The sequence below is a fragment of the Danio rerio genome, chromosome 2 (genome assembly GCF_052040795.2).
Source record: "Danio rerio strain M-AB ecotype USA chromosome 2, GRCz13ab, whole genome shotgun sequence".
Lineage (NCBI taxonomy): Eukaryota > Metazoa > Chordata > Actinopteri > Cypriniformes > Danionidae > Danio > Danio rerio.
In genome coordinates, this window is record NC_141022.1 from 52273478 (window position 1) to 52300736 (window position 27259).

The following is a 27259-nucleotide window of genomic DNA, read 5'->3' on the forward strand; positions in this document are numbered from 1 at the left end:
ATTAAAGACAGATCTGTCTCTGTCAGAAAGAGATGCATAAATGAGAACACCACTAAGCAGTTTATGAAGGCCATATCGCTAGCACCAAGTATATCTGCAGATTCTGTTGATTCTCTCCTTGATTTGTTCAATTCTAAAATTGAGAATGTCATAAATGACATCGCTCCTGTTAAAGTCAAGAAGATGACTGGCAGGCAAAAGGGATCTTGGACAAGGTCACCTAGAGTACAAATGATGAAAAGACAGTGCAGAAAAGCTGAGCGTATGTGGAGAAAGACGAAACTAGTAGTCCATTACAATATCTATAAAGATAGTCTTCATGCCTTTAATATGGAACTAAACACTGCTAGACAGACTTTCTTTTCAAGCCTTATAAACAGCAACTTAAATAATGCTCGCACACTCTTTGCAACGATAGAGAGACTCACAAACCCCCCCAATCGGATTCCAAGGGAGCTCCTCTCTGAAAGCAAATGTAATGAGTTTGCTCATTTCTTCACTGATAAGATCAATAATATCAGAAAGGCAATCAGCTCATCCAATCAGTCAAGTTGTGTCGATATCAAACAAGTTCAACCACAACTTAAGAAATCAGACATTATGTTTGATTTCATGGCAATTAATGGTAAAATCTTAGAAGAAATTGTGCAAGTTATGAAAACATCAACCTGCAGTCTTGACACGCTCCCCACATCATTCTTCAAAACGGTGTTTACCTGTTTAGAAATGGATCTTCTAAAAGTGGTAAATGATTCACTTCTCTCAGGGATTTTTCCAACCTCACTTAAAACTGCAGTTGTTAAACCCCTCTTGAAGAGGAGCAACCTGGATAACACCCTATTGAGCAATTACAGGCCAATCTCAAATCTCCCTTTCATTGGCAAAATCATTGAAAAAGTTGTTTTTAACCAGGTTAACAAGTTCTTAAACTTCAGGGGGTGTGTAGACAATTTTCAATCTGGTTTCAGATCACATCACAGTACAGAGAGCCCTCTTATAAAGATAATCAATGATATACGCCTAAATACAGATTCAGGTAAAATAACAGTGCTGGTATTTTTGGATCTCAGTGCTGCATTTGACACTGTCGATCACAGCATACTTCTGGATAGGCTGGAAAACTGGGTTGGGCTGTCTGGCACGGTCCTTAAATGGTTTAGATCTTACCTTGAAGGTAGAGGTTACCATGTCAGTATACAGGGTGACCATAGGTCGAGGTGGACACCAATGACGTGTGGAGTCCCACAAGGCTCGATTCTGGCACCTCTCCTGTTCAACCTTTACATGCTCCCTCTGAGCCAAATAATGAGAAAGAACCAAATCTCCTACCACAGCTATGCTGATGACACTCAGATCTACCTAGCCTTACTGCCTAATGACTACAGCTTCATTGACAACCTCTGCCAATGCATTGATGAAATGAGCAATTGGATGTGCCAAAACCTTCTTCAGTTAAACAAAGAGAAAACTTAAATGATTGTGTTTGGGAACAGGGATGAGGTTCTCAAGGTAAATGCGTACCTTGGCACTAAAGGTAAAACGACAAAAAATAAGGTCATGTCAAAGCAGTCAGTAAATCAGCATACTATCATCTCAAAAACATAGCAAGAATCAGATGCTTTGTTTCTAGTGAAGATTTAGAAAAACTTGTTCATGCTTTTATCAGCACAAGGGTGGATTACTATAATGGACTCCTCACTGGTCTTCCTAAAAAGACAGTCAGACAGTTGCAGCTCATCCAGAACGCTGCAACCAGAATTCTAACCAGAACCAGAAAATCAGAGCACATCACACCGGTCCTCAGGTCTTTACACTGGCTGCCAGTTACATTCAGAATAGATTTTAAAGTATTATTACTGGTCTATAAATCACTAAATGGCCTAGGACCTAAATACATCACAGATATGCTCACTGAATACAAACCTAACAGATCACTCAGATCTTTAGGATCATATAAACTAGAAGTTCCAAGAGTTCAGTCAAAGCAGGGTGAATCAGCTTTCAGCCACTATGCCCCTCGCTGCTGGAATCAGCTTCCAGAACTGATCAGATGTGCTCCAATATTAGGCACATTTAAATCAAGACTGAAAACACATCTGTTTAGCTGTGCCTTTACTGAATGAGCACTGTGCTGCGTCCGACAGATTGCACTATGTTTTTCTCTTCTTCTTCATTCTTTTATATCACATTTTACCTGTTTTTATGTTTTGTTTTGTTTTTACGCATTTTTATTATTTGTTTTTATTTTTAATTTACTTGTTTCTTTTATTCTTGTTTATGTAAAGCACTTTGAATTGTCATTGTGTATGAAATGTGCTATATAAATAAACTTGCCTTGCCTTGCCTTGCATGATATGCAACATGAAACTATTCAGATGTCACTCTGTGGCGCGGCAGATATATGAACCGTATTCTGAGTCGTGGCTGGGCGCCGCGGACAGCCGGCGACTTGCGGCGCTGGTGTGTGTACCCTGATAGAAGCTTATGTTTAGAATTCTGAAATGCATGGCACTGCACGTCGCTGAGCGGCACTTCTGGTGTGCGACCTGCTTGAAACTGATCCTTTCTGAAAACTCCTTACAGGGTGAAGACTTTCCAAAACTCAGGGTACATTGTATATACCCTATATATACAAATTATTAAATGTATGCTTTCTGGCACCAGCAAAGATTACGATAATTTTTTTTTTTGTGGAATGTAAATTACTTTGGGTAACATGGTAATTGTAAATGTATTACTTTAACAAAAAAGTATTTTTTGACCTTATATGCTTGTAAACCTTTATTAGGAGACCCCCAAATCAAAATGAGGGTCCTTTTAAGTGATATAACATGGGAACTTATAATAATGGTAACACTTTACAATAGGGTTATTGTCAATTAATGCATTTACTAACATGAACAAAACAATTATTTCAGTATTTATTATATTTGTTAACATTAGTAATGAAAATAAGGTCAATTATTGTTAGTTCTGGGGTTCTCTCTCTCTTAAGACTGCTGCCCCTGCGACCCGGCCCCGGAAAAGCGGCAGAAGATGAATGAAAATGAATGAATGCACTAAAAATAGCAAACAATGATCAATAAATGCTGTACAATCATTGTTCTTTCTTGGTTTGTGTTAGTAAATACATTAACATTATTGGAACGGTATTGTAAAGTGCGACCAAAAACAGCACATTCAAGTGGCAAAATATACATTATAAACATCTACATGTAATTATCAAAACAATAGAGTCATTTAAACAACCTAAAAATACAGAAGATGTTTAAAAATGTGGCATGCACAGCTTGATGATCTCTATCAGCCTGTACAAGGCTATTCTACATTTGAATAAGTATATGTTAATGCTTGCTATTATTTTTTATTCAAACATTATTTACATTTTCTACTAATGTTTTTTGTTTGTTTGTTACACATTTTCAGGGTCAAGAAATGCATGTTAACAATGATGCCCACACATATGGTGTTCTAGAATGGGTGAGAATAATCTGAAGCTAACGGATTATTATCTGTTTTCTGATTTATAAGCCTTAAAAAAACACTCCACATTTTTGAAAAAAAAAGTTTACAAGTAAACAGTTGATTTTAACTAATACAGAATTTCTTCAGCCGATATCTTGTTCTGGCAGGATCACTTTTAGCTTAGTATAGGAGAACAAATTGAATTGGATTTGATCATAGATACATTAGAAGTCTGCCTTGTTGTTTTCTATTGGAAGGAACGCATCAATAGAGCTGCCAATTTAGTAGCACTCCTTTGAAATGAATGCGGGACCAAGCTGCAGTGGAGGATTGTGGCCATCCAAAGCCAGAAATATACACATATACACATATCTATGATCCAGGGTTTTCCTGGATGCAAGTATGCAATTATTTTTTTAATTACGAAAATTATAATTTTACATCACTTTTCAACATTGATGGATCAGTGATCACACAGGCATTCCTGAGTGAACGACTCCTTCACTAGCTGACACTAATACAAGTTTCGGCCACTGCAGCATCTCGTTGTCATATTTCTTTTGCAGAATTTCGTTTGCTGATTTTATTCAACAAAACTAGCATAAGCCGAAAATTTAGTGCGAGTTGGTGCTACGTTGCCTAATGGTGAATAAAGTAAGTGACTGTATGATCATCAATAACGAGACCTGTTTAGTACAAAAGTTCATATACAAAAACTTAAAAAAAACAAAATCTTACCTATGAAATGTTCTGCCTTTGTGCTTTGTTTGCTCGTTACTACACGCATAGACAGCGCTAAAGTCCAGCACTTTCACGTAGCAACAATGTCTTGACAAGTGCGGCTGAATGACCGTTGTCCTGGGAGCACTGTACCAATGTGGCGGGGCTATTGATGCATGCTCAGGGTCCCTATGCGATATCTAGTGTCTATGGGATTTGACAATTAGCATTTTGGTAAAAAAGCAACAACAAAAAAGCTATTTTCAATAATTTTTCTATTTAATCGAGTCGTTTGTAGTTACATTGTATAATGAAACCGCTGGAAAAAAAGAAAATTCTAGGCCAATATTCCTAGAAACTATACTTTTTTTCTGGCACCCTGTAGCTGTACCATGGCTGCACCTGGTGGATTGATATTACGAAGTGCATGAGAATGGGCTGTTTTTCAGTGGATGCCAACACTACTACTACTACTACAGAAGACTCAAGCTTTATAGGAAAAGTATCAAAACTCATTTTTGAATTTTTTTAAACAAAATGCTAATGCTCAAATCCGATTCAATTTATTATGCTTAGCTAAGCTAAGGGAACCCGCTCGAAAAAGAAAATGGCCAGGTGAATTTAATAAATGGTTTAAGTCAACTGTTTAACTTGTAAATGTAGCAATTTTAATACTTTATTTAGTGCAGTATTAGTTAGCAAAACTGTTCATAAGTGAATTTGTAATTTTTCCTGTGTTTTTCATCAGCTTCAAACTCAGACAGAAGAGGAAATGGAAGTCAACCCCACTACAACTTACTGCACAGTAGGACGACACCAAAAACCTACAAATCCCATCGAAACAACAACAGATTATACAATTTACTCATCAGTGTGCAAACAACCACCAAAGAAACAAACTGCCATTTATGCAGGTATTTTATGTATGAATTGATGAGTAAAGTTTGATTTACATCCTACAGTCTCATAGCTATTGACCAAATGGCAGAAAAAGGGGCATCTCAGGCCGTACTCACACTAGGTACAGTTGCCTTGAACCTTACTTACATCATCGATGCGGCGTTGTTCAGTGAGAAGCGCTCTCTCACTCAGTAGCACAGTGGAGATTTCTCTAGTTATATCGTTTCAGTCGTTTGTTATGCAGTGACATGCAGTCAAATATTTAATAAGCTACGGCAGTTTGCGTTCACAGGGCGAGGCAGTGGCGCAGTAGGTAGTGCTGTTGCCTCACAGCAAGAAGGTCGCTGGTTCGAACCTTGGCTCAGTTGGCGTTTGTGTGTGGAGTTGGCATGTTCTCCCTGCCTTTCCTCCGGGTGCTCCGGTTTCCCCCAGTCCAAAGACATGTGGTACAGGTGAATTGGGTAGGCTAAATTGTCCGTAGTGTACGAGTGTGTGTATGAATGATTCCCAGAGATGGGTTGCGGCTGGAAGGGCATCCGCTGCGTAAAAACTTGCTGGATAAGTTGGCAGTTCATTCCGCTGTGGCGACCCCGATTTAATAAATAGACTAAGCTGACAAGAAAATTAATGAATGAGTTTGCGTTCACTGAACAGTAAGAATGATTAATAAAATCCATTAAAAGTCCCTTAAAAGTCACGTCCCGCTTTCAGTTTCGGGCCCAAGTGAACCGCGCTCAGGCCCACCTCTTCCAACCGGGCCAGGGCCGGCCAAGTGAACCGTGCTCGAGCCCGATTCAGCAAACTCACACTTCTCAAACAATCCGGGAAACGGGCCTGGGCACGGTATGGATGGCATAGTGTGAGTAGGCCCTAAGTCTCATGGATTCCCACACATTGAAATCTCATTTTTGGTGCTCATTTTTTGATCAAACAATAAATAAAAAACAAATGCCTTATTTTGTTTTTGTTTTGTGCTTGTTTTAATTCTCTGTTGAGTTAAAAACAGGATAACAGATGAGCTTGTTTGTGTGTGTGTGTGTGTGTGTTTGTGTGTGTGTGTGTGTGTTTGTGTGTGTGTTTTTTGTGTGTGTGTGTGTGTGTGTGTGTGTGTGTGTGTGTGTGTGTGTGTGTGTGTGTGTGTGTGTCTACAGCATAAACAGAAAAACTAAACATTGACTGTTTTTCTGGTGTTTCTTTTTCCAGAGTAAGATGAATAATCAAATGAACGAATGATACAAGGACCCATTCCCTGCCAAAAAAAATGTATACAGTTGAAATAACAGACAAATGCAGTATTTGAGAATCCCATAATGAAATTCAGCCAAGCCTTTGTCCAGTTAAGGTGCATTTTAGACTTTCAGAGTTCATATGACATTTTTTGCACATTCCATCCTAACTTTAATTTTTCAAACATATTCAGTGTTTTTCATAAATAGCCCCATTTTCAGTAGTATCAACTGTGAACTAAATCCCTGTCATAAATGTATATGGTAAAAAATAACAGACAGATACAATGTTCTAGAATCCCACTATGAAATTCAGCCAAGCCTCTTTAAAGTTAAGGTGCATTTTAGACTTAGACTCTTTATTAGGACCTTTTTTCTTTCTTTTTTTTTCTTTTTTTTTTTTTGCATATTCAATCCAAAACTTCATTTTTCAGATGAAGAAAGTTAAATAACTTTTAAAAATAGCCCCATTGTCAGTATTATCAACTGTAACCAATCCGACCACATACATATCAGTCATTTAAATAATAATTTATTAGCCTTTCCTTCCCTTTTTATAGTTATGATTTCAGATTAAACAGATATAAAGCCAGACGATCTAATGCAGTAAACGTAGATGCAGTATTATTCATTTCTACAGTTCAAAAGAAACAAATAAAAAATCTGTATTCGAGTTTTTAAAATGTTGTTTTTAGATTTAATTTAATTGATCACCACCAGATGGCGACAATTCGTCTTATTTCTACCACATGGAAATGCTCAACATTCACAGGTGAAGAGTAAGTTAGAGGAAACTTCGAGCAAAGCAATTTGGGTGACAATCAAAAGTGTGGTTGATAAAATATCAATAGTTCAGTAGTCAAATATTAGTAATAACAATTAAAAGCAAAATCTGGCGTCCACAGTATACATTTCCTAAATGTGCACACGTAAAAACACAAACGGGCTTTGTGCAACAGGCTTCATCACAACATGATACTGTGTTGTAATTACTACTATAACCAACAACACAACAAAAGCGCATCTTTGTAGTGTAAACAACGAAACCAGCGTTACTCACGTGTGAACAAAGTAACCACGGCATCGATGTTCTCTCCTTCCTTTCAGTTTCGCCTAATGCCGTATAAAAAATAAATAAATAAAATAAAACTTATCCAGTTTTGGCGTGGCTCCAGATAATCCCTTGTAAGGCTATTTCCCATTACTTCTTTGGTTTTCCTTTCCACAAGTCTCCCTCCATCTTGCTGACTCTCACCTGTCCCATAATTTGCGGACACGCCCCCTTTTGCTGAGTACTTGGAGTGCGGACTGCAAGGTCTGATTGGTTCAAATTTTTAAGTAGTTAGTATTTTTCCCTTAACCTATGTTTTAGGAAGTGTGTGATAACCACCAGATGGGGTCATTGTATTTAATTTCTATGCTTCGTTTATCATTTATTCTCATTTTGTTCTATTTTCTTTCTAATTATTTCCAAAATTTGTTGTTTAAATTGCAATTTTCATACTCTTGGTTTAGTCTGTTTAGGAAATATCTGTGCACAAGTAAACTTTTAATCAAAGTCTGTGTCCCAACACTGGTTTATGCTCAGCATTTTCATTTCAAGTTTGAGGTAAGATTTTTTTTCTATTTTTTCAACATTCATAAATAATAGACTCATCATTAATACTTGCTGTATGGATAATTTTTATTGTATATGAGCTTTAGCAATGGCCAAAACATATACACCCACCGGCCACTTTACTAGGTACACCTTATCTGCTCATTATTATAAATTTCTAATCAGCCAATCCCATGGCAGCATCTCAATGCATTTATGCATGTAGACATGGTCGAGACGATCTGCTGCAGTTCAAACCGAGCATCAGAATGGGGAAGAAAAGTGGTCTGGACATTTCAGAAACTGCTGAGATTTTTACACACAACCACCTCTTGAGTTTACAGAGAATGGTCCGAAAAAGAGAAAATGACCAGTGAGCAGCAGTTCTGTGGGCACAGATGTCTTGTTGATGCCAGAGGTCAGAGGGGAAAAGCCAGACTGGTTAGAGCTGATATAAAGGCAACAGTAACTCAATTAACCACTCTTTACAACCGAGATATGTAGAAGAGCATCTCTGAACGAACAACATGTCAGACTTAAGGCAGATGGGCTACAGCAGCAGAAGACCACACCGGGTCCTACTCCTGTGGTGGAACGGGAGATTTGCATCATGGATGTGCAGCCGACAAATCTGCAGGAACTGTGTGATGCTGTCATGTAAATATGGACCAAAATCTCTGAGGAATATTTCCAGTACCTTGTTGAATCTATCCCACAAAGAATTCAGGCAGTCCTGACCCAACCAAGTGCTAGTAAGGTGTACCTAACAAAGTGGCCGGTGAGTGTATAATAAAACATTCATACAGCAAGTATGAATAGGCAACTTTCACACGCAACTATCCTTGCTTCAGGCATGCTGAATGTTCTTGATTATAATGTAATCCAATGAGATCTTTTTTTTCATGCCACTGTACTTGATTTTTTACTTATTCACTTTATACCAGCACCAGTACAACTCTGTGTGTGTGTGTGTGTGTGTGTGTGTGTGTGTGTGTGTGTGTGTGTGTGTGTGTGTGTGTGTGTGTGTGTGTGTGTTTGGCTGTTTTCCTGATGTCAAAACACTGTTTCAGTGGTACATGTGAGTTCTTTCTTAAATAAATTTTCACCTTTGACTTCATCACTTAATTTAGTCATGAGTTAAGGGACTTTTTTTCAAAGTCAGAAAGTTTACACCTCTAAAAATGTTTTAGATGACAGCTCAAACAAAACTAAAAACAGCATCATAGATAAGCACTGCTTTCACATATAAGATAAAGATAATATGAATTTTATAATGCATGTCTTTAGCTAAATTAAGTTGCAGTGAAAAATTCCTTAAAGAGGATCTATTATCCCTTTTTATATGATGCAAAATAAGTCTCTGATGACTCTAGAGTGTGTATGTAAAATACCTCACAAATAATGATTTAAGTATTTTTTAAATTATCATTATTGTTATTATTTCTTTTTTAGGGGGGTTTCACTTTTAATTGGAAAGGAATTACAGACAGGAAAGTATTGGGAGCAGAGAGAGGGAAAGGGTCGGCAAAGGACCTCGAGCCGGGAATCGAACTCTGGTCACTGTGAGCACCACGGTGCTAAACGTTGGCACATTTAACTCATACCTGCCAACACTCCCATTTTTTCCGGGAGTCTCCCATAACTTCACTCGGGCTGAACGCAGTCGACCTATCACTACAGACTGGGTCATTGTACCAATCAGTGCAGATTAGCTTCGCGCTAAGTAGGGGTTTGGGAACAAATCATTCACTGAACGAATCATATGGGAGTCGTTGATATAATTAGGTAAAAATAAATGCAGATTATAAGGCAATGAAAGTGTTTTTTGACCTTGCATGCATTTCAGACTGTTGCTGGAGGCCCCCAAAACCAAAATATGACCATTTTTTATGTAAAACAAGGGATTTTTTAGGTTAATTTTATTCAACTTATATTGAAATTAAGGCAACCATGGTTTTTTTTTACAGTGTAGTTTTGCCCCTGCATGCAGAGGGGTCTTTATCAGTGGGGGATGTTTAGAAAATATTGCTAGCAGGAAGTGTGTGGTTTTTGCAGAGACACTGGGGTAAACAGTGAAGCAGAACATTGAAAAGAATCCGGAAAGCATGACATGAAAGAGGAGTGAATAAAACTTTGGTTTGATATGAATGTGAGTTTTACAAATAGAGAAAGAAATAGAGACAGAAATGGGGAAATCAGAGTCAGTCAGTTTCCTTCTGACCAAGTACGTTTTAAAAAATAATTTAGTGTCATTTAGTGTCACAGTAATCTTGTTTTATTCGACTTTGCTATTTTGTTTTACGCCATATTTATCTTAACAAATTAATTTGATTCTTTCGGGGGTGATTATGCGCCTATAACCAATTACCGTAGAGAGTCACTTGAATTTATGTCAGGGATGTCCAAAGTTGGTCTATTGTAACCTTTGATTTGGCCCATTTGGAAAGAAAGTGAGATGGATGAAGAGGGTTAGGGCGAATACATGTAACAGAGATGGTCATTTGTAATTTGACGTAATCTTTTTTTTTTTTGGTTTTGTTTTATTGCCGAGCTGCAAAGAAGCAAACTGAAATAAAACGTTTCCATTAAATGTTGTAAATAAATCAGAGTTTAAAAATAATAATAGTTACTCAATGGATAGAGGACTATGCAGAAGACATTGGTGAGCAAATCAAGTGAAAAACTAGTGTAACTCTATTCTGATATAAATTAGATTTTTTTACAATAATAAACCCCTGCTGATTTTAGAGAAGTGGAAATGGTTTCTTCCTACACATGGGTGAATCATGCTAATCTCAGACCCACTTCCGCCACCAACAGACACAGAATAACTGACATTTGGTTCGCTTAAAGATGACTTTCCGGCTGCTGCTGTCATTTTTTCTTCTAACATACAACACAGGTAAAAATTCCAGTCATTTTATTATTATCACGCTTTTGATGAATGATACTGTATCTTCTGGTAACATTTACAAAATTAAAGAAGAGCTGTAAAATGCTCTCTGAAATTAAAAGTCACCAGTTTGTTTGTGTTTTAAATAGTGTACATATAGATTTTCTCATTGTTTTGGATCCACTAAAATCATTACTGGATTTATAGGGATTGTTTACCTACAATGTGCTCACACTCAAGTGCTTCTAAACTTTAATGAATTTCTTTCTTCTGTTAAACAAAAAACACAAAATTATAAAGAATGTTGGGGAAAAAAACATTGGCATTCACAGTAAAATACTTTTTGTATGACCTTGGATTGGATAAGCAGTTATTTAAAAAATAGGCAACAGTTCATGGAAATTGGCAACCATAAAACCTCATATCTAAATTGTGACACACCATAAGGATCAGTTTTAGGTCCAAAACTGTTTATAATTTATATTTATGATATGTGTAAGATAGAGTTGTTTAAGTTTATTTTATTTGCAGATGATACAAGTATATTTTGTTCTGGGGATAATTTACCAAAATGGGCTTGATTAAAACATTAATTAATAAACTGAAATTGTGGTTTGATGTAAACAAATTGTCGTTGAATACAAAGGTAAACAAAGGTTATCTTATTTGTAAAATAAAAAGTAGTCATAATATAGATTTAAAAAATGATAATAAAGCTATAATAAGAGTGTATGCAATTAAGTTTCTTAGTGTTGGATTGGATCATAAAAATAGTTAGAAACTGGAAAAAAATAATATATTAAAATAGTAAAAACTGTAGCAATAGTGTAGAGTTGTGTAAAAGTAAGAGAAAGCAAGATTTATCTTGGGCAATAAATCACTGTATGTACAGTGCATCTGGAAAGTATTGGTACCTGGTTTTCTCCAAAAAAAAAAAAAAAAAAAATCTGTAACTTTCCCCAGCCTTATGCCTTGAGACAATCCTGTCTCGGAGGTCCACAGATAATTCCCTTGTCTTCATGCTTGGTTTGTGCTTTGACATGCACTGTCAACCCTGGGACCTTATATAGACAGGTGTATGTCTTTTCAAATCATGTCCAATCAACTGAATTTACCACAGGTGAACTCCAATGAAGCTGCTGAAACATCTCAAGAATGATCAGTGGAAACAGAATGTACCTGAGCTCAATTTAGAGCTTCATGGCAAAGGCTGTGAATACTTCTGTACATGTGATTTTTTTCAGTTCTTTTTATTTTTAATAAATTTGCAACAATTTCAAAAACTCTTTTTTTCACATTGTCATTATGGGCTATTGTGTGTAGAATTTTGAGGAAATAAATTAATTTAATCCATTTCAGAATAAGGCTGTAACATTAAAAAATGTGGAACAAGTGAAACGCTATGAATACTTTCCGCATGCACTGTAGTATATAACACACTTATGTTGCCATATATGAGTTATTGTGCTGAAATTTTGGGGAATCTAGATTGTGTGCAATGCAGGAAAAAGTAATTAGACTGATAAAAAAATATGGGGTATTTGGAGGATACAAATCCTTTTTTTGAATTGAAGATACTTAAGTTGGATGATTTGGTTAAATTTAAAACAACACAAATTGTGTTTAAAGCTAGGAATAAATTACTTCCAAAATGCATACAAAAGGTTTTTGAAGGCAGACAAGGGGATATAATCTGAGAGAAGAACAACTTTGTAGAAGGTTGAAAACAAGGACAACTTTAAACAATGTGTGTATGTCTGTCTGTGGTGTGAAATTATTGGACAGATTCCTAACGACAGGATATTAATCGATTTAAAAAGTTGTATAAATATATATTATTAAAGGAATATAATGATGAATAGAGGTGATTAAAAGAGAATGAAATGAGAAAGCTAAATTTTAATTTTAAATAATAGCTGTTTGCAGTACTATGTATGTTTTGGGTCTATGTTATAAAATGTAAATGTACAAATGGAATAAAACATAATATGTCAAAGATGCTAAAATAGGTCTCATGTAAAGTTCACAAGTAAAATAAGAAATAATTAATAGACGAATGTGTGTGGTGATGGGGTGGGAAAAATAATAAGCTTGTGCTTCATCCCGCTCCATTTTCGAACATTTTGTAATGTATTTTGCTTTAAGAATTGTTTTGTGTATGATTTTTCTGTTCTGTAAATAAATCAAATCAAATCAAATACTTTATTCACTTAATAATTATTGGATAAAAGTGTCTGCTAAGTTAATAAATCTACTTGTATTTTATGATTACATTTATTAATAAATGTAATTTAAGTAACTCTTATTGTGGTGATTAATTTTACTGTTGCCTGAGAATTTAGATTTTGGTTTTGAACCTATATATTTTGGTTTTGAACTTAACCCTTATCTTGTTTAGAATGATCTAAACCAGGGGTGGCCAATCCTGTTCCTGGAGAGCTACCTTCCTGCAGATTTCATTTGCAACCAGGCCCGGATTGGCTAATCAGGAGGATCGGGAGAATTCCCGGTGGGCCGGTCTGTTTTTTGGCCGCGAGGGCCGGTGTCCCTAGCTCCAGAATCTGTTGCTCTCAGCAGTCACACTTTTTAAATTAATTATTATTTTTTTACTTGACCACAGTCTTCTTATTAATTGTTTTACCGCAGCTCTGCTCTTTTTATATATTTTCTCGCAGCCTGGTTAATGATGATATAACTCAGACGAGCCATTTCTCGATGCACAGCTGTTGTGGTCCAGTGGTTAGCACATTAGGTTACGACACTGCGGATCCGTGTTTGAACCTCGTCTTAGTATTTATTTATTTTTTTTTCATTTTTATTGTTAAGACATATAATACTGTTAGGGTTTTTGAACATTTGAAGTTCTAAAGCAGCTGTTTTCTCAAAAAAATACGTGATAGTGTAATTAGAAACTGAATTGTAAATGTCCTTATTTTAATATAGTCAGTCGTGAACTGAGGTGGGCCGGTCTAAGGCTTGAAACTCCAGGGCTGAAAAGGAGTCCCACTCCGGCCCTGGTTGCAACCCATAATCAACACACCTACCTGTAATTATCACGTGGTGTTCAGGTCCTAATTAACTGGTTCAGGTGTGTTTGATATGGGTAGCAACTGAAATCTGCAGGAAGGTGGCTGTCCAGGAACAGGGTTGGCCACCACTGATCTAAACTAATAAAAAATATTTTAGATGCTTTTTAAAATTACTTTAATAAAATAAGCTAAAAAAACAGAATTTATGTTTACAAAATTTTTATTATTGTGATTATGTTCAATCTCTCAAACTTAAATGTGTAAACTACAAATTACTTGTGACTGGACAACATGAATATTTTTCTGAATATTACTAAACGGGTTGTGGATGTTTAATTAATTTATTTATTTTTGCTTGAAATAACTAGGTGTAAACAACAAAAATAAAACAGCTTCTGAACTTAGTCAAGTTTCATAACAATAGGCAAAATTAGTCAAAACATTTTTAGAAATACTTTTATAACGTTTGACCAAAAGGTGGCGCTTTGGTGAAACTTTGAGCACTTTCAGGGGACAGTCTCAAACATACATACCGACTTTCATAACAGTTCGCCGCATTTGTAAAATATTAATTTTTTACATAAAAGTGTGGCAAAATGCTGCAGGTAATTTCAGACCATTGTGGTCAATGCTTTACGGAGATATTGCCTCGAGTCCATTTTTGCAACTTCTACATTAAATTTGTTTGCAAGTTATTCAAAAACGGTTGGTCTAATCAAACTGAAGTCCATAACCATTGGTTCAGCATGTTCTGTAGATTATGTGATTCAATTTTGGTGAAAATCGGGCAAACGGCCTAGGACGAGTTCATTCATTAGGTTTTGCGAAAAAAATGCAAAAAACTGACGATGAGATTTTTGATTTTTCAAAAGTAATAATGATAAACATAAGTGAAATTTTGGAGAAGTGCTGGCGCAAGAGAGTTTGGGTTAGAAAGTCCAAATTTATTGCGGTTGAAGATCAGTCTGTCCTCTATCAGTGTGCCAAATTTTGCGCAAATGCTGCAAACGGTTTATAGGGCGGCAAGCCGGAAGAATAATAATAAGAACCAGAATGGATACAATAGGTATCTATATGCACCTTTGCTGCTTGGCCCCTAATTACAGTTTGACTGAGCTGATTGTCGATTTTGAGCCAGATATGAGATTCTTCTTTTTTTAATTAATTTGATGCATTTATTGATTTCCAGTTTATGATAAACGTTTTCATGTTTTTTTTTTTATTAAATAGATATTTTGCGGTATCCTGGGGGACAAAGTGTGACCTCATCAGTTCTGTGCCATGTTTTCTGGATTATCAAGATGTCTATGTCTATAATGTTTTTCCTAAAACCCAAGGTGTTAACTTTACACCCAAGACCCTGAATATTCCATAGTGAGATCGTCAGCGGGTTCATTTGGTCAACAAAAAACTTTAACATTTCTGTTGAATAGAACCAATACATATAAACCATAAAATACCTAAATATCATATATAGACATTTATATTAACAAGATTATCTAGAGTACAAGCAATTTTGAGTATTTTACTCACAACTATTCCATCAGGCGTGTGCAGATCAAACTGAGCATGTGTTTGATCTCTCTCAGACTGGTGCTGTGTGTGTCCACTGGCTGTTTTAGTGCTGCAGCATAGCTCAGTTTTCACTGTCCTTGCCTGTGACTGCTGAGCTGTAAAACAGGCGTCTGCTTTGTTCAGGTGTTGCCACACATCACAGGGGCTCCTCTGAGTCCAAGCTCTTTCCTCTGCTGGTGGTGTTGTGGTGCTATAAGATCCTGGCTTTGTTGATGGTGTTGTGGGGCAGGTTGAGGGTGTGGAGGCCTAGGGTACTGAGGGAATAGACATGCTGCCATTGTGCGGGGATGCAGACAGTGTGGCTGCACTGGCACAGGGCATGGGAAGGTAGATGTCAAAGGAACAGGGTTGAGCAGGGTTGAGGCGTTGAGTGTTATTGTATATCTGAAATGGCAAACATTCAATTAATTTTAGATCATTTTAGAAAAAATAACAGTATACAATGAGACTAGTGAATTTAACTGCTGCATGTTTTCTCTCCTCAGGGTTCAGTGCTGATATCTCTGTGTTTGTGCAGACTGGAGATTCGGTTCAACTGGATTTACAGACACAACCACAACCAGAGTTTGATTTTTTAGACTGGATAGATGAAAAATTAACCACTATAGTTAGATATATTCATGTAGCAAAAAACTTTAAGTTTTATGATTCCTACAATGACAGTGTTTATTTCAATGATACAAGCTTCTCTCTGACATTGAAGAACATGCAGAAGACAGACAGTGGACTCTACACAGCAAGAATACATGGAAAATTGAACCAAGAAATTACATACAAAGTATCTGTTATTGGTAAGTGTGCTGTTGCTTAGCATGTTTTAACTTCATAAACAGATATACTGAATAAAACAGAACTAAGGTTGTGGCATTTAATCATGTGTACTGTGTAAACACTTTAATGTGTGTGTTTCAGATGAAGTGAAAGCTCCAGTTCTGACCGTAACCTCAAATTTGTCCAGTTCTGAACTGTGCAGCTTAACATGTAGTGGACGTAACATTAATATCAGCTCCATCTATAACAGTAGCAGCTGTTATGAGGGGGAAGTGACATCAGCTGATGAACACACCATTCAAATAAACTGCAATAATACCTTCATCATGTGTAACTACAGCAACCCAGTGAGCTGGAAAACTGATATTAAGAAGGTTCATGAACTCTGCAATGTTTATCCAGGTACATATAAAAACATACACTGATGCGAGACAGAAAATTAATGTATCTAAACTTAAACATCATGTGCCTCGCTTTCAATTCATGTTAAATGGCCAACACTGATGAGACATCCCTGTTAATGTAGAGCTTTGTCTGGAAAAATTAAAGATATATCTTCTTTTCTTTCATGTCTAGAAAAAATAACATCTACAAAACCAACTATGTTTCCCCTCTGGTTGATTGCTGTTATTGTCCTAGTCACACTGGGACTGTTGGTGACAACCGGTTTCTGTATTCACAAGAGAAGTAAAGGTAAAGAGCATTTATTCACTATTTGTATTAATACTGTACACATCATTAAGAATTTAAGCAAGAAATTTAATTTAAAATCAAAAGAAAAGACATGCAACAAATTTCTTAGATGCTTTTGCGCCCTGCACTTTAGACTTTGCACCTAGATCGTTTAAGTAGAGCCCTAAAGGGCAGTGGGCAAAAGGATTAAGGAGCATGTCTGAATCCACGTTTTATAAGGACGGAAAGATACGCTCTACGCCCTGGTGCATGGTCTAACAGGGTTGTGCTGATTCTCTTAATGAGTTGTGGGTGTGTTTGGAGAATAAACCAATCAGAGTCCCCTCTCTTATTCCTTTTAACAGTCAGTTGCATTGTGCCATGGCACATTGGCTATTTACATCGCAGACTTTGTAAGTGAAAAAATTGAACACTAGCAAGAAAACAGTTAAACAGACCATCTGCAGCGCAAGGATAAAGAATGAGCCTCCTCCATTCAGCCTCTTTACTTTCTCTTTCTCTCTTTCATGGATAAGGAAACATTGCAACGCACTCCACTAATCCATTAGCCTACATAATTAATTTAGCATGTTAAGCGCAAAAATTAGTTTTAAAAACTATTTCTAAATTCAGTTCTAATTTCCAGTAAATGAATAAATGAACAATAATAACGAAGTGTGCTCAAAAAAATGAGTTATAGCCAAACACGAGTCCTATGCCCTATATGGTCCAATACCTGACAGGTGGACAAATCTAAGCTTGTTTTTAATAAAACAAACATAAACATGCATATAATAAATAATACTACTACTAATAACAATAAAAATATACAAAAGTAAGTCATGATGAATAAACTAAAAAAGCCATTTTTTCAATGTCGCTGTCTATTTTAATTTCTCAAAACAGCAACACGCCAACAATTGCCTTAACACACCTCTTTTCTAGACCGAAACATCCATGAATCCACAAAGTGGTGCAAATGAATTTGCTATTTAAACAACATGGTGCAAAACAGGAAAACATGGCAAACATGTCTTGCGCCTTAATGCGCTGGGTGTATGTTTTTACAGGCCCTAAAGTATTTTTACTTGACTACACAAAAGTATTTTTAGTGAGGATTTTACTCAAGCACAATTTAAGCTGACTGAATATATAAACTGAGATTTCTGAAAAAACGTTTTATTTTATTATATATACATATATATATATATATATATATATATATATATATATATATATATATATATATATATATATATATATAAATGTTCAAGCAAATGTCAAGTTTTTTCTTTTTCATTTTTACTTAAATTCGTTTTCTGTTTTAATAGTAGAATGCACAGAACTAGTGGTTAATTTGACAATCAACATTTTATTGTTTTTTTAATTAGTTTATTGAATGTTATTTTTGAAGAAATACTCCAACCTTAAGTAAATATATATTTTCATTCCAAATAATGCAACTGTACTGAAGCTTAAAAACAGAAGGCAAAAAAGACATGTATATTATGTAAAAATATTTCTCTGGATTTATTAGGTAGGCTTTTGAGACAAAATCTTGATATTTGTTTTATTCTATAAAAGTCTAATAACATTTGTACTATTTTTATAATAGTAATATTGTCATTTTATCAAATATAGTCAGAATAAATCAGTTAGTCAGATCAACAAATGCTTTTAATTAATGACAGAAGATCAGGGTTAATATTGATTATAAATACTAAATACTAACTCTTCTGAAGTTACTTAAAAAAAATCAACAGAAATGTCTGGAAAATATATATTTTTCTTGTTTTATGCAATAAATGCTCTAATTGACATCCTTTTAATTGAAATTGGGAAGAAATGTCATTATTACTTTGACTTTGTTTAGTAAATCCTGAAACCCTTTTTTTCATACACTTGAAACATGAGGTTTTCACTTTTGCAATCAAAATGTTTCATTTTTATCCTTTAAACTATTTTTTATGTTTATCTGAAAATATTGTCCTTTGTAATGAACAAATGTTTCGAAATGTGAGAATGTTAACTTCCCTTTTATTTTATTGTTTGCTGACATACAGTAAGAACTCAAGTTTCTGGTTTTGGTCTCGGTTTTTCTCTGAAAACCCTTTGCATATCACATGGTATTTACAGTATATAGGAAATAAATCCATGTGACCCTGTTATTGCGAGGTCATAAAACTGCTTTTGTGAGGTCATAAAATATCCCATGTATTCTTCCAATTACAACATCAAAGAAACTACATGTAAATTAACCATAGTAGAATAAGCAGCAAGCTGTTGGAAAGCATTTGTGATAAAATTAAACATGTTACATCACAGGACTTCCCAACTTCCTTTTTTCATGTATTGTAGCAGGATTTACACTTTACCTTTCACATTCTTTTCTGGTAAACAGGTTCCTGTAAAATAGTTTGTGTTTCTATTTATTTAAACTTTCAAATTGAATTATTAGAACTTAAACGTTGCACAATCAATTTTTTATCTTAAAAAAAGCTTCAAAAAATACCTTTATTGATATTTAGCTTGCAGTGATATACTGTATCTTGTTTAATCATGTAAACAAGGGTACAAAACGTGAAACAAAGGAGTTTCCGGAGGAATATTTTACATTTTGTGAGTAACTTACCTTTCTTCCCTGCAAACATATTTACTAAATCAGAAGCTTTGGTAAAGCTTAAAAAACGAAAATCGGATAATAAGCACATATTGGATGATGCATTTAAGTATTTGCCATCAAGCTAAAGTTTAGGGTTCCAGTGTTTGTTAAAAATAGAGGGGTAAAATCATTTACATTACATGTGGTGAAAAGCTTAAATAATTTAATCAATTCAAAGACTTGTGTGTGGATGTGTTGTAGTGTCTTTCTATATGTGAAACCTGCTGACAGCTAAAAGGAATTTCCCCAGAGGGATAAATAAAACTACAACTCCTATTACTGTAATGTTTCAGTCATAATTATTGTCACAGTATGCTGATTAGACAATGTTTGAATTCAACAATAAACATTAATTTCAAAGGTTTCTACAAGAAATAAAGAATGCTTTTAGAAATGTTGGCATTTAAGAGAAAACAACAGCAAGTAGAACCTGAAGGGTCTTACAGCAAAAAGTTTGTTTGTTTGTTTTATGCCTGTACACTTACAACTGTGTTTCAAATTCTGTTTTAAAGGCTATTCTGTAGATGCCCAGATGAATACACCAACAAAAGTCTACGAAAACGTTGATGTAAGTTTCATACCATTGTTCTCGATTAACCACAGATCAATTTTAAATGAATTTCACCGTTCTATCTATTCTCTTTTAAAACAAGTATTCAACATATTTGTGACCCTAGCCCAAATACGTATCAATCATAAGCTTTTAATTATATGTATGGTGTTTAGGAAAAGAATACTATTTGGCTGAGATACTGTACAACATAATAGTTAGCAACGGACATTACTATTCAGAAATTACGATTAGATATTAGGGGTGTCAAAATTAATTGTTTCTTCTGAGCACCGCGATGCAGATGTGGACAATTTGCTATCGGTTCAGTAACAATCATAACAGGTTGTTATGTAGTGACATCATTTATCTCATATGCGCAATGTCGCTGTAGCTTACTATGGCTAAGGAGGCAAGTGCGAGTATTTAAAACGTTCCAACTACTTAAAAATGCAGAAACTGTGCACAATTTCACTGCGTGTGTGTTTGCTGGACAGTCTTTCACTGACACTTACAGCAAAAGCCCCTATTTCACTGTAATTGAGAGAACGAAAGTGAACTCTCTCTTTCTCTCTCTCACTGTGGCCAATTTGACCTGCTGACGTGACTCTCTCGGCCGTTACAGAGATACTTCTGGATACAGACATGAGTGAGTGTCTACAAAGTTTTCTCCACCGCGTCTATCATGGATCAGCTGTGATTACTGATGCCATTTATCAGTGTCAATTAGGGATGCCACAATTCTCAACATAATATTGAACCATCCACGGTTCAATATGTGCATGTGAATTGAGTTTTCTCGGTTTTAAGTTTAAATAATTTATGTGCGTTTTATTTCTTTCCGAATTGACTGTTGATATCAAATTAAAATGAATCGATGGCATTATAATCATAACCGAACCGAATTGTGAGACCAGTGTAGGTTCACACCTTTATTACATATACTCAAAGTTGGACATTTACTAAATATCTTCATAGAGCAAAATCTTATATATATATATATATATATATATATATATATATATATATATATATACATATATATTAGGGGTGTAACGGTTCACAAAAATTATGATTTGGTTCGATACAACACAGTGGTGTCGCGGTTTGGTACGTTTTCGATACAGTAATAAAAAAAAAGCATAAGGATTTCTCTGATTTTCATTTTTTTATGTATTAAAACTAACATTATAAAAGTATTATCTTGTTTGTTTTTTCTTTTACTTTAAACAGTGATAGAGCTATACTTTTGACTTGGGACGTCTGGGATTACATTAACATTACTAGCCATTTTGTGAGCTAGTGTAGCGCGTGCCTGACTGGAGTAGCGTTTGGAGGTGGGAGGGTGTGGTGATATGTGAATTGAGATTGGCTGATCTGTGTCGGGGGCCAGGGTTGCTGGGGCAACGTAGGCAGAGCCAGCAGGAGCAGGCTGACACACAGAAGGCAGCAATATGAGTGCATGCTTTAATAAAGTGATATTCTGAGTTCAAAAGCGATGGTCTACTGTTTAACATGACAGCGGGAAAGACAGCATGTTGTCTGCCACGTCATTTGGGATGCCATTGAGGGTTGTTGCACTGAAAACATTATATTTTGTACTTAATCTCTTTTATCTTTTTAGATGTTAGTCTGAATTGCATCGTACACAATGCGTACCAAACCGAAAGTCACCCTTAATATATATATATATATATATATATATATATATATATATATATATATATATATATATATATATATATATATATATATATATATATATATATATATATATATATATATATATTCTAACAATATATAAAACAAAAATCCATATAATTAAGCAATTACCAAAAAATATACCTGTGGAAAATAAGACCCAAATCACATTTAGTATCTCCAGATCTACAGAAAGTACAGTTTAAGGACAATCACTGTAAGTGTCTGTGCCAGCAGTGTGACATTTTCTTTGGATTTTTGTCAGCAGGAGAACAAGAAGCCACAAAAGTCAGCTGAGATGTTGGAACAAACTGAAAAACCTGTCACAGTTTATCATACTATTGGAGAAAAACCTGACCTTCCCATCAGAACCAACACCACACATAACGACAACACAGCTGATCAGGTAAAGATGCTCTGACCTCTAATCTGATTGAAAATTAAGTTAAGTCACGAACACAGAAAAGGCTCTTCTGTAGAAAACATTTTGCACAGATATCAGGGAGTGGTACGGATTTAAGCTATTAGTAGGGTTACACCCACTCTCTCCTGACTGACCAATGGCTTAAGAGGAAAGTTTGAGCGGGATATTTCCTTTGTTCTCCCCCCTGTTTAATCTCTCTGATGGGATTTAACATCTCAGGAGATGATTGCCACTGAGGGATCTATAGCTTCAGACTCTTTGGAGCAGAGACTCATAAAAGTCATGATAGCAGTAAGACATGTCTAATTAATTAAATGTTTCACCTACTGTACAACCGTGTATGTTTCAGATTAAATGTCCTAATTTAAAATAACGTCAAGAAAAATGTTTGAGTGAATGGTACTCAAATGATACATTTCTTAAATTTGCAGTTTATCAGTTGGCAAGAAGTCAATTATTTTGTTTGTTTTTTATTTCAGACTCCATCAATCACAGAAAACAGCAAGTCTGCTGGTACAGTCACTATTTACTGCACCATTGATAAGCAACCAGACCAGCCCAAACCTGAAACAGATAACACCATTTATGCTGTGGTCAAAAAGCCATTTCCTGGGTTTGAATCTCCAAAACTACACTAAAAGTGACTTAATCAAGAGTGCGAGTTCTGCGCCTGAGCATAAGGATGTGTCTTTCCGCACCGCAGAGGTCATTATCTGATTTCTTGTTCAGAACGAAAAACCCAGCCCTTCCAAAGTGCATGTGCAAAGCATGAACAAAGCAGCTTTCAGTACTAATATCCCAGTAGCTGTCACTCACCACAGAGGGATTTGCTTCTGCAAATATGTCTGATAAATAATAATCCATATCGTTTGCAAATATTTGAGAAATGTAGCAAAATTACCGCCGGCATCTTTGTGTTCCATCGTGGCTTGATTTTTTTACTTGCTACGTCCCTTCATTACGTCACACTCACATTCTGATTTATTGCTGAATAACCAGAACAATCTCTTTAGCCAACAGTCCTACATCAATTCAACATGCTGAATCGGGCCAAAGCGATCTGACATTAACCTGACGAGGCAATGTGTAAAACAAACTAAACCAACTAGCTGGACTGATGCTGACTGACAGACCAATAAAGTTAAATGGCCTTTCTTTGGCTTGGTGTGTCACGGCCCATAGAGATACATAGGTGCCAGATATGAGAAAGATCTATCTCATACACTCGATTTCTATATTCAAGGGGTAGTCAATATTCCAGAATTAATTTAGTGGACGTGAGGGACTGTAATACACCAGGAACTCCCTCAAATACTGGTGAGTTAAGTCATTTAGAGCTTTGTAAGTAGTCAATGAGATTCTAAAATTAAGATACTGTTTAATAGGGAGCCAATGCAATGCTGACAGACCTGGACTAATATGATCATCTTTCTTAGTTCCAGAAAACTGAACTCATCTGCATTTGGAACCTTCTAAAGTTGCACATTAAGTAATAGTACAAGCCATTAGTACAACCAGGCAAAAATACATTATAATATATTATAAAATAAAACACCACATACATCAATTTTAAATGTATCAAAATAAACTACAGAATACCACAAACTAGCCACAAATAGTATCAAAATAAAATACTGTATCTTTTATTTTGAAAATACAAAAAAAAAAAAAACAAACCTTTCATCAATAGGCATGTTGGATCAATCCCTTCACTATTAAACTGGCTCAGGGAAATGAGCAAGGTTTGACAACAACAACATTCGCAAGTTTGAGACAGGTTCTTTGCCAACTCATTCCCATTTACTGAACAAGAGGAGATATTTATAAACCATTGTATCTCTTTCATTTAAGTATACATGTTGTACAAATTTCATACAGAAAGTCCCGTCTTGAAGATGGTCCCTTTAATATCTTTTTACTGTAAAACCCCTGTGATGCAGATATAAAGTTGGAATACAGTACTATATCTCTTCATTGTGTTTACATCTATTGGATGGCCAGTAAGACCGCAACATCATTTTCGCATCTCTTACATTTTAAAAAGGCGATATAGTCATTCATTTTTATTCAGTTTAGTCCCTTATTTATCAGGAGTTGACACAGTGGAATGAACCGGCAAATATTCCAGCATATGGTTTATACAGCGGATGCCCTTCCAACCGCAACACAGTACTGGGAAACACCCATACACACATACTCATACACTACGATCAATTTAATTCATCAATTGACCTATAGCACACGTGTTTGGACTGTGGGGGAAACCGGAGCACCCGGAGGAAACCCACACCAACACAGGAAAAACATGCAAACTCCACACAGAAATGCCAACTGACCCAGCTGGGACTCAAACCAGCGACCTAACTGAAAAGTCCCAGTTTAGTAAACAGCAGTACAGAGTCATAAGATGTTTTATATTTCTAAACCTTTGCTGAACTTCCATCAGCAGCACTGAGACTAAGAATGATTATGTGCTGTACGCTCCATTCTTGTTTTTGGATTCCTGTTTTTAAAGTCCTGATATTTTATTCTGTCTTATTTCTTAATCAAAGATGCTAATGCATTGTACACTATACTCAGGGCCGGAGCAAGCTGAACTGCCGCTCTAGGCAACTCCGCCCTCAACCCGAAAGTGACCGGTTATTCGAATTATATCGAAGGGAAGAACAGGGGGTATAACTGAGGATGCAGGTGGTGAGTTAGGTGTTGTGGACGCCGCCCTCTCTATTCTGCCGCCCAATGCGCAAATATAACTAAGGAAGTGCGGGTGGTGAGGGAGGTGTAGCGTAGTGGACGCCGCCCCCTCTTTTCTGCCGCCCTATGCGTGAATATAACTGTGGACGTGGGTGGTGATGGAGGTGTCACAGACATTTATGAGGACGCAGGTGGTGAGGGTGTCGCGGATGCCGCCCTCTCTATTCTGCCGCCCTAGGCGGCCGCCTAGGTCGCCTCTGTGGACGCGCCTGACTATACTGCCATTACTGGTCTTAGCATTGGGCAGTATACTATTTTCAATGATTGTGGACTTGCTCAGAAAATCTACCCATGCCACTTGTCTGGTATTTTCTTTGCGTGTTGCATAATTTCCATCCATACTACAAGCATTGACCACTTTCTTCAATATTAATCAATGTTCTAGTCTGATCCCAAACCTAGGCAAATAACTGAGAAACCTCCAATCAGAGGCTGCATTTTTATCATGTCATCATGTAGACTTCTTACAAAGTATTTTACATTATTTAAAAAATGCAAAATACAAGACTCTAAAGTATTTTGATAGAAAATAAAGCCATTTTTCATAAACCTTATCAAATACAAATTACAAAATACTATTTTGTAATTAAAATATGTTGAAATACTTTATCATAAATACTGTCCATCACTAAGTACAACCATAGATTGTTTTAACCCAAGCTCAGTAAAAATAGAGACAAACTAAACAGCTAATGACATTTTTAAACCTATTTGTTTGGTTTGTCCATATTTCACCCAAATTTGAGCTGAAGTAACCTGGCTATCATAGAGTAGATTTATTTGACTAGACAAAAAGTCTGCATCTGAAAGGTCTAAATATTTTATTGTCAGTTTTTAACTCTGTTATATATAATATATCCTGACAATAGTTTAACATCAAAGATGGTTTGACGGAACACTGGAAAAATATGTTTCTTTAATGTAATGCAAGTCATCTCGGAGTAAATCTGGCAAACATCTGAATGCAATTGTGACCCATGTGGTGGTGACAAAAGTATTTTACTCAGTATTGTCAGTTGTTCAATCCTCAGTTTTAAACAGCAGTGAATGTGCTGTAGGTTGTTTTAATGTGACTTTTAAGAACTTCTGTTCATGTGATACAGATAGGAAAGAAAATCTCGCGTGGTTTCTGTTTTGAGACTCCTCTGTCCTCACCTACTTTGCAGGCAACGTGTAAAAAACCACTTCCTGGAAAGAAGCACTCAAGCTATACATACGAGTTATTTTAAAGTGATGCTGAGTGTGTTCTTTTGCCCTTTACACCTTTCAAGCCTTTGAAAAGCTATGCAGTGTAGATTACAAATATAGAAAGTGATTCTAATTAAATGTATTGAACAAAGAGTCACACTTTATTTTGATAGTCCGTTTTTTACATTGCATCTACAGGTCAACTAATTCTCATTAGATTATAAGTAAACTGTTAGGTTGGGGTTAGTGTAAGTGTAAATTGACACGTACTAACAAAGTTTCTTAAGGTCAGTTAAATGTCTGTTAAAGGAGCATCATCATCAGATATTAAACAGTCTACTAATACTCAAATGGACCATCAAAATAAAGTGTTACATCGAGTATATGTCAAAAACTTAAATAAGCAAATGGATTCAGTTTACTTTAGATATGCAAATTATTCAAAGTAAAGGTTAGGGGCAGCATGGTGGCTCAGTGGTTAGCAATGTTGCCTAAAAAGCAAGAAGGTCACTAGTTCAAGCTCAGGCTGGACCAGTTTGTATTTTTGTGTGGAGTTTTCATGTTCTCCCTGTGTTGGCATGGGTTTTCTCCGGGTGCTCCGGTTTCCTCACAGTCCAAAGACATGTGCTGTAGGTGAATTGAATAAACTAAATTGACTGTATTGTATGTGTGTGTATGGGTGTTTTCCCAGTACTGGGTTACAGCTGGAATGGCATCTGCTGTGTAAATCATATGCCGGAATAATTGGTGGTTCATTCCGCTGTGGAGACCACTGATGAATAAAGAGACCACTGATGAGACCACTGATGAGACTAAACTGAAGGAAAATGAACGAAGTTAAAAGTTAAGCATCTGAGTGTCAGTGGGCACGGCCTACTATGGTGCAATATATAGTAGGCTAAATGTAATGTAACTAATCATCATTTTCTTGCATTATTATATTGTTTAATAAACTGTATTATCTTGTTCTGAGGAGTAATTGTTTTAACAGAAGAGACTTATTTTTGATATATAAATTACTAGTTTTGCATTTGCTGACTGTGCTATTTTTTATGTAAATAAAGCACTTTTTTTTATAAAACCCTCAGTTATGTTGTCTCTATCTATATGAGGAGGTTTGGTTTACATTGGT

At 35.8% G+C, this 27259-nt stretch overlaps 2 protein-coding genes across 7 annotated transcripts in view; one reads left to right on the forward strand and one right to left on the reverse strand.

Moving 5' to 3' along the window:
• Nucleotides 1–10667: 10667 nt before the first annotated feature.
• LOC101883813 (CD48 antigen) lies at nucleotides 10668–27208 on the forward strand. 4 transcript variants are annotated; one of them, XM_087241519.1, is made up of 8 exons: nucleotides 10706–10810; nucleotides 15529–15732; nucleotides 15891–16196; nucleotides 16318–16578; nucleotides 16753–16869; nucleotides 20023–20078; nucleotides 22027–22167; nucleotides 22665–27208. In XM_087241519.1, exons 2-8 carry the CDS (start codon nucleotides 15693–15695, stop codon nucleotides 22821–22823), a joined length of 1080 nt encoding a protein of 359 aa, XP_087097645.1. In that variant the 5' UTR covers nucleotides 10706–10810; nucleotides 15529–15692; the 3' UTR covers nucleotides 22824–27208. The 4 variants fall into 4 exon arrangements, with proteins under 4 accessions (XP_087097644.1, XP_087097643.1, XP_087097645.1 ...); XM_087241520.1 differs by having other exon boundaries at nucleotides 10707–10810; nucleotides 22030–22167; XM_087241518.1 differs by lacking the exon at nucleotides 15529–15732 and having other exon boundaries at nucleotides 10668–10810; nucleotides 22030–22167.
• LOC101882795 (uncharacterized) overlaps nucleotides 14157–27259 on the reverse strand; it is a 55139-nt gene continuing 42036 nt past the window's right edge. For all 3 annotated transcript variants that reach the window (XM_087241420.1, XM_087241421.1, XM_087241419.1), the window contains one exon: nucleotides 14157–15789. The gene's annotated coding sequence lies outside the window, so the exon portion shown is untranslated. The remainder of the gene's footprint in view (nucleotides 15790–27259) is intronic.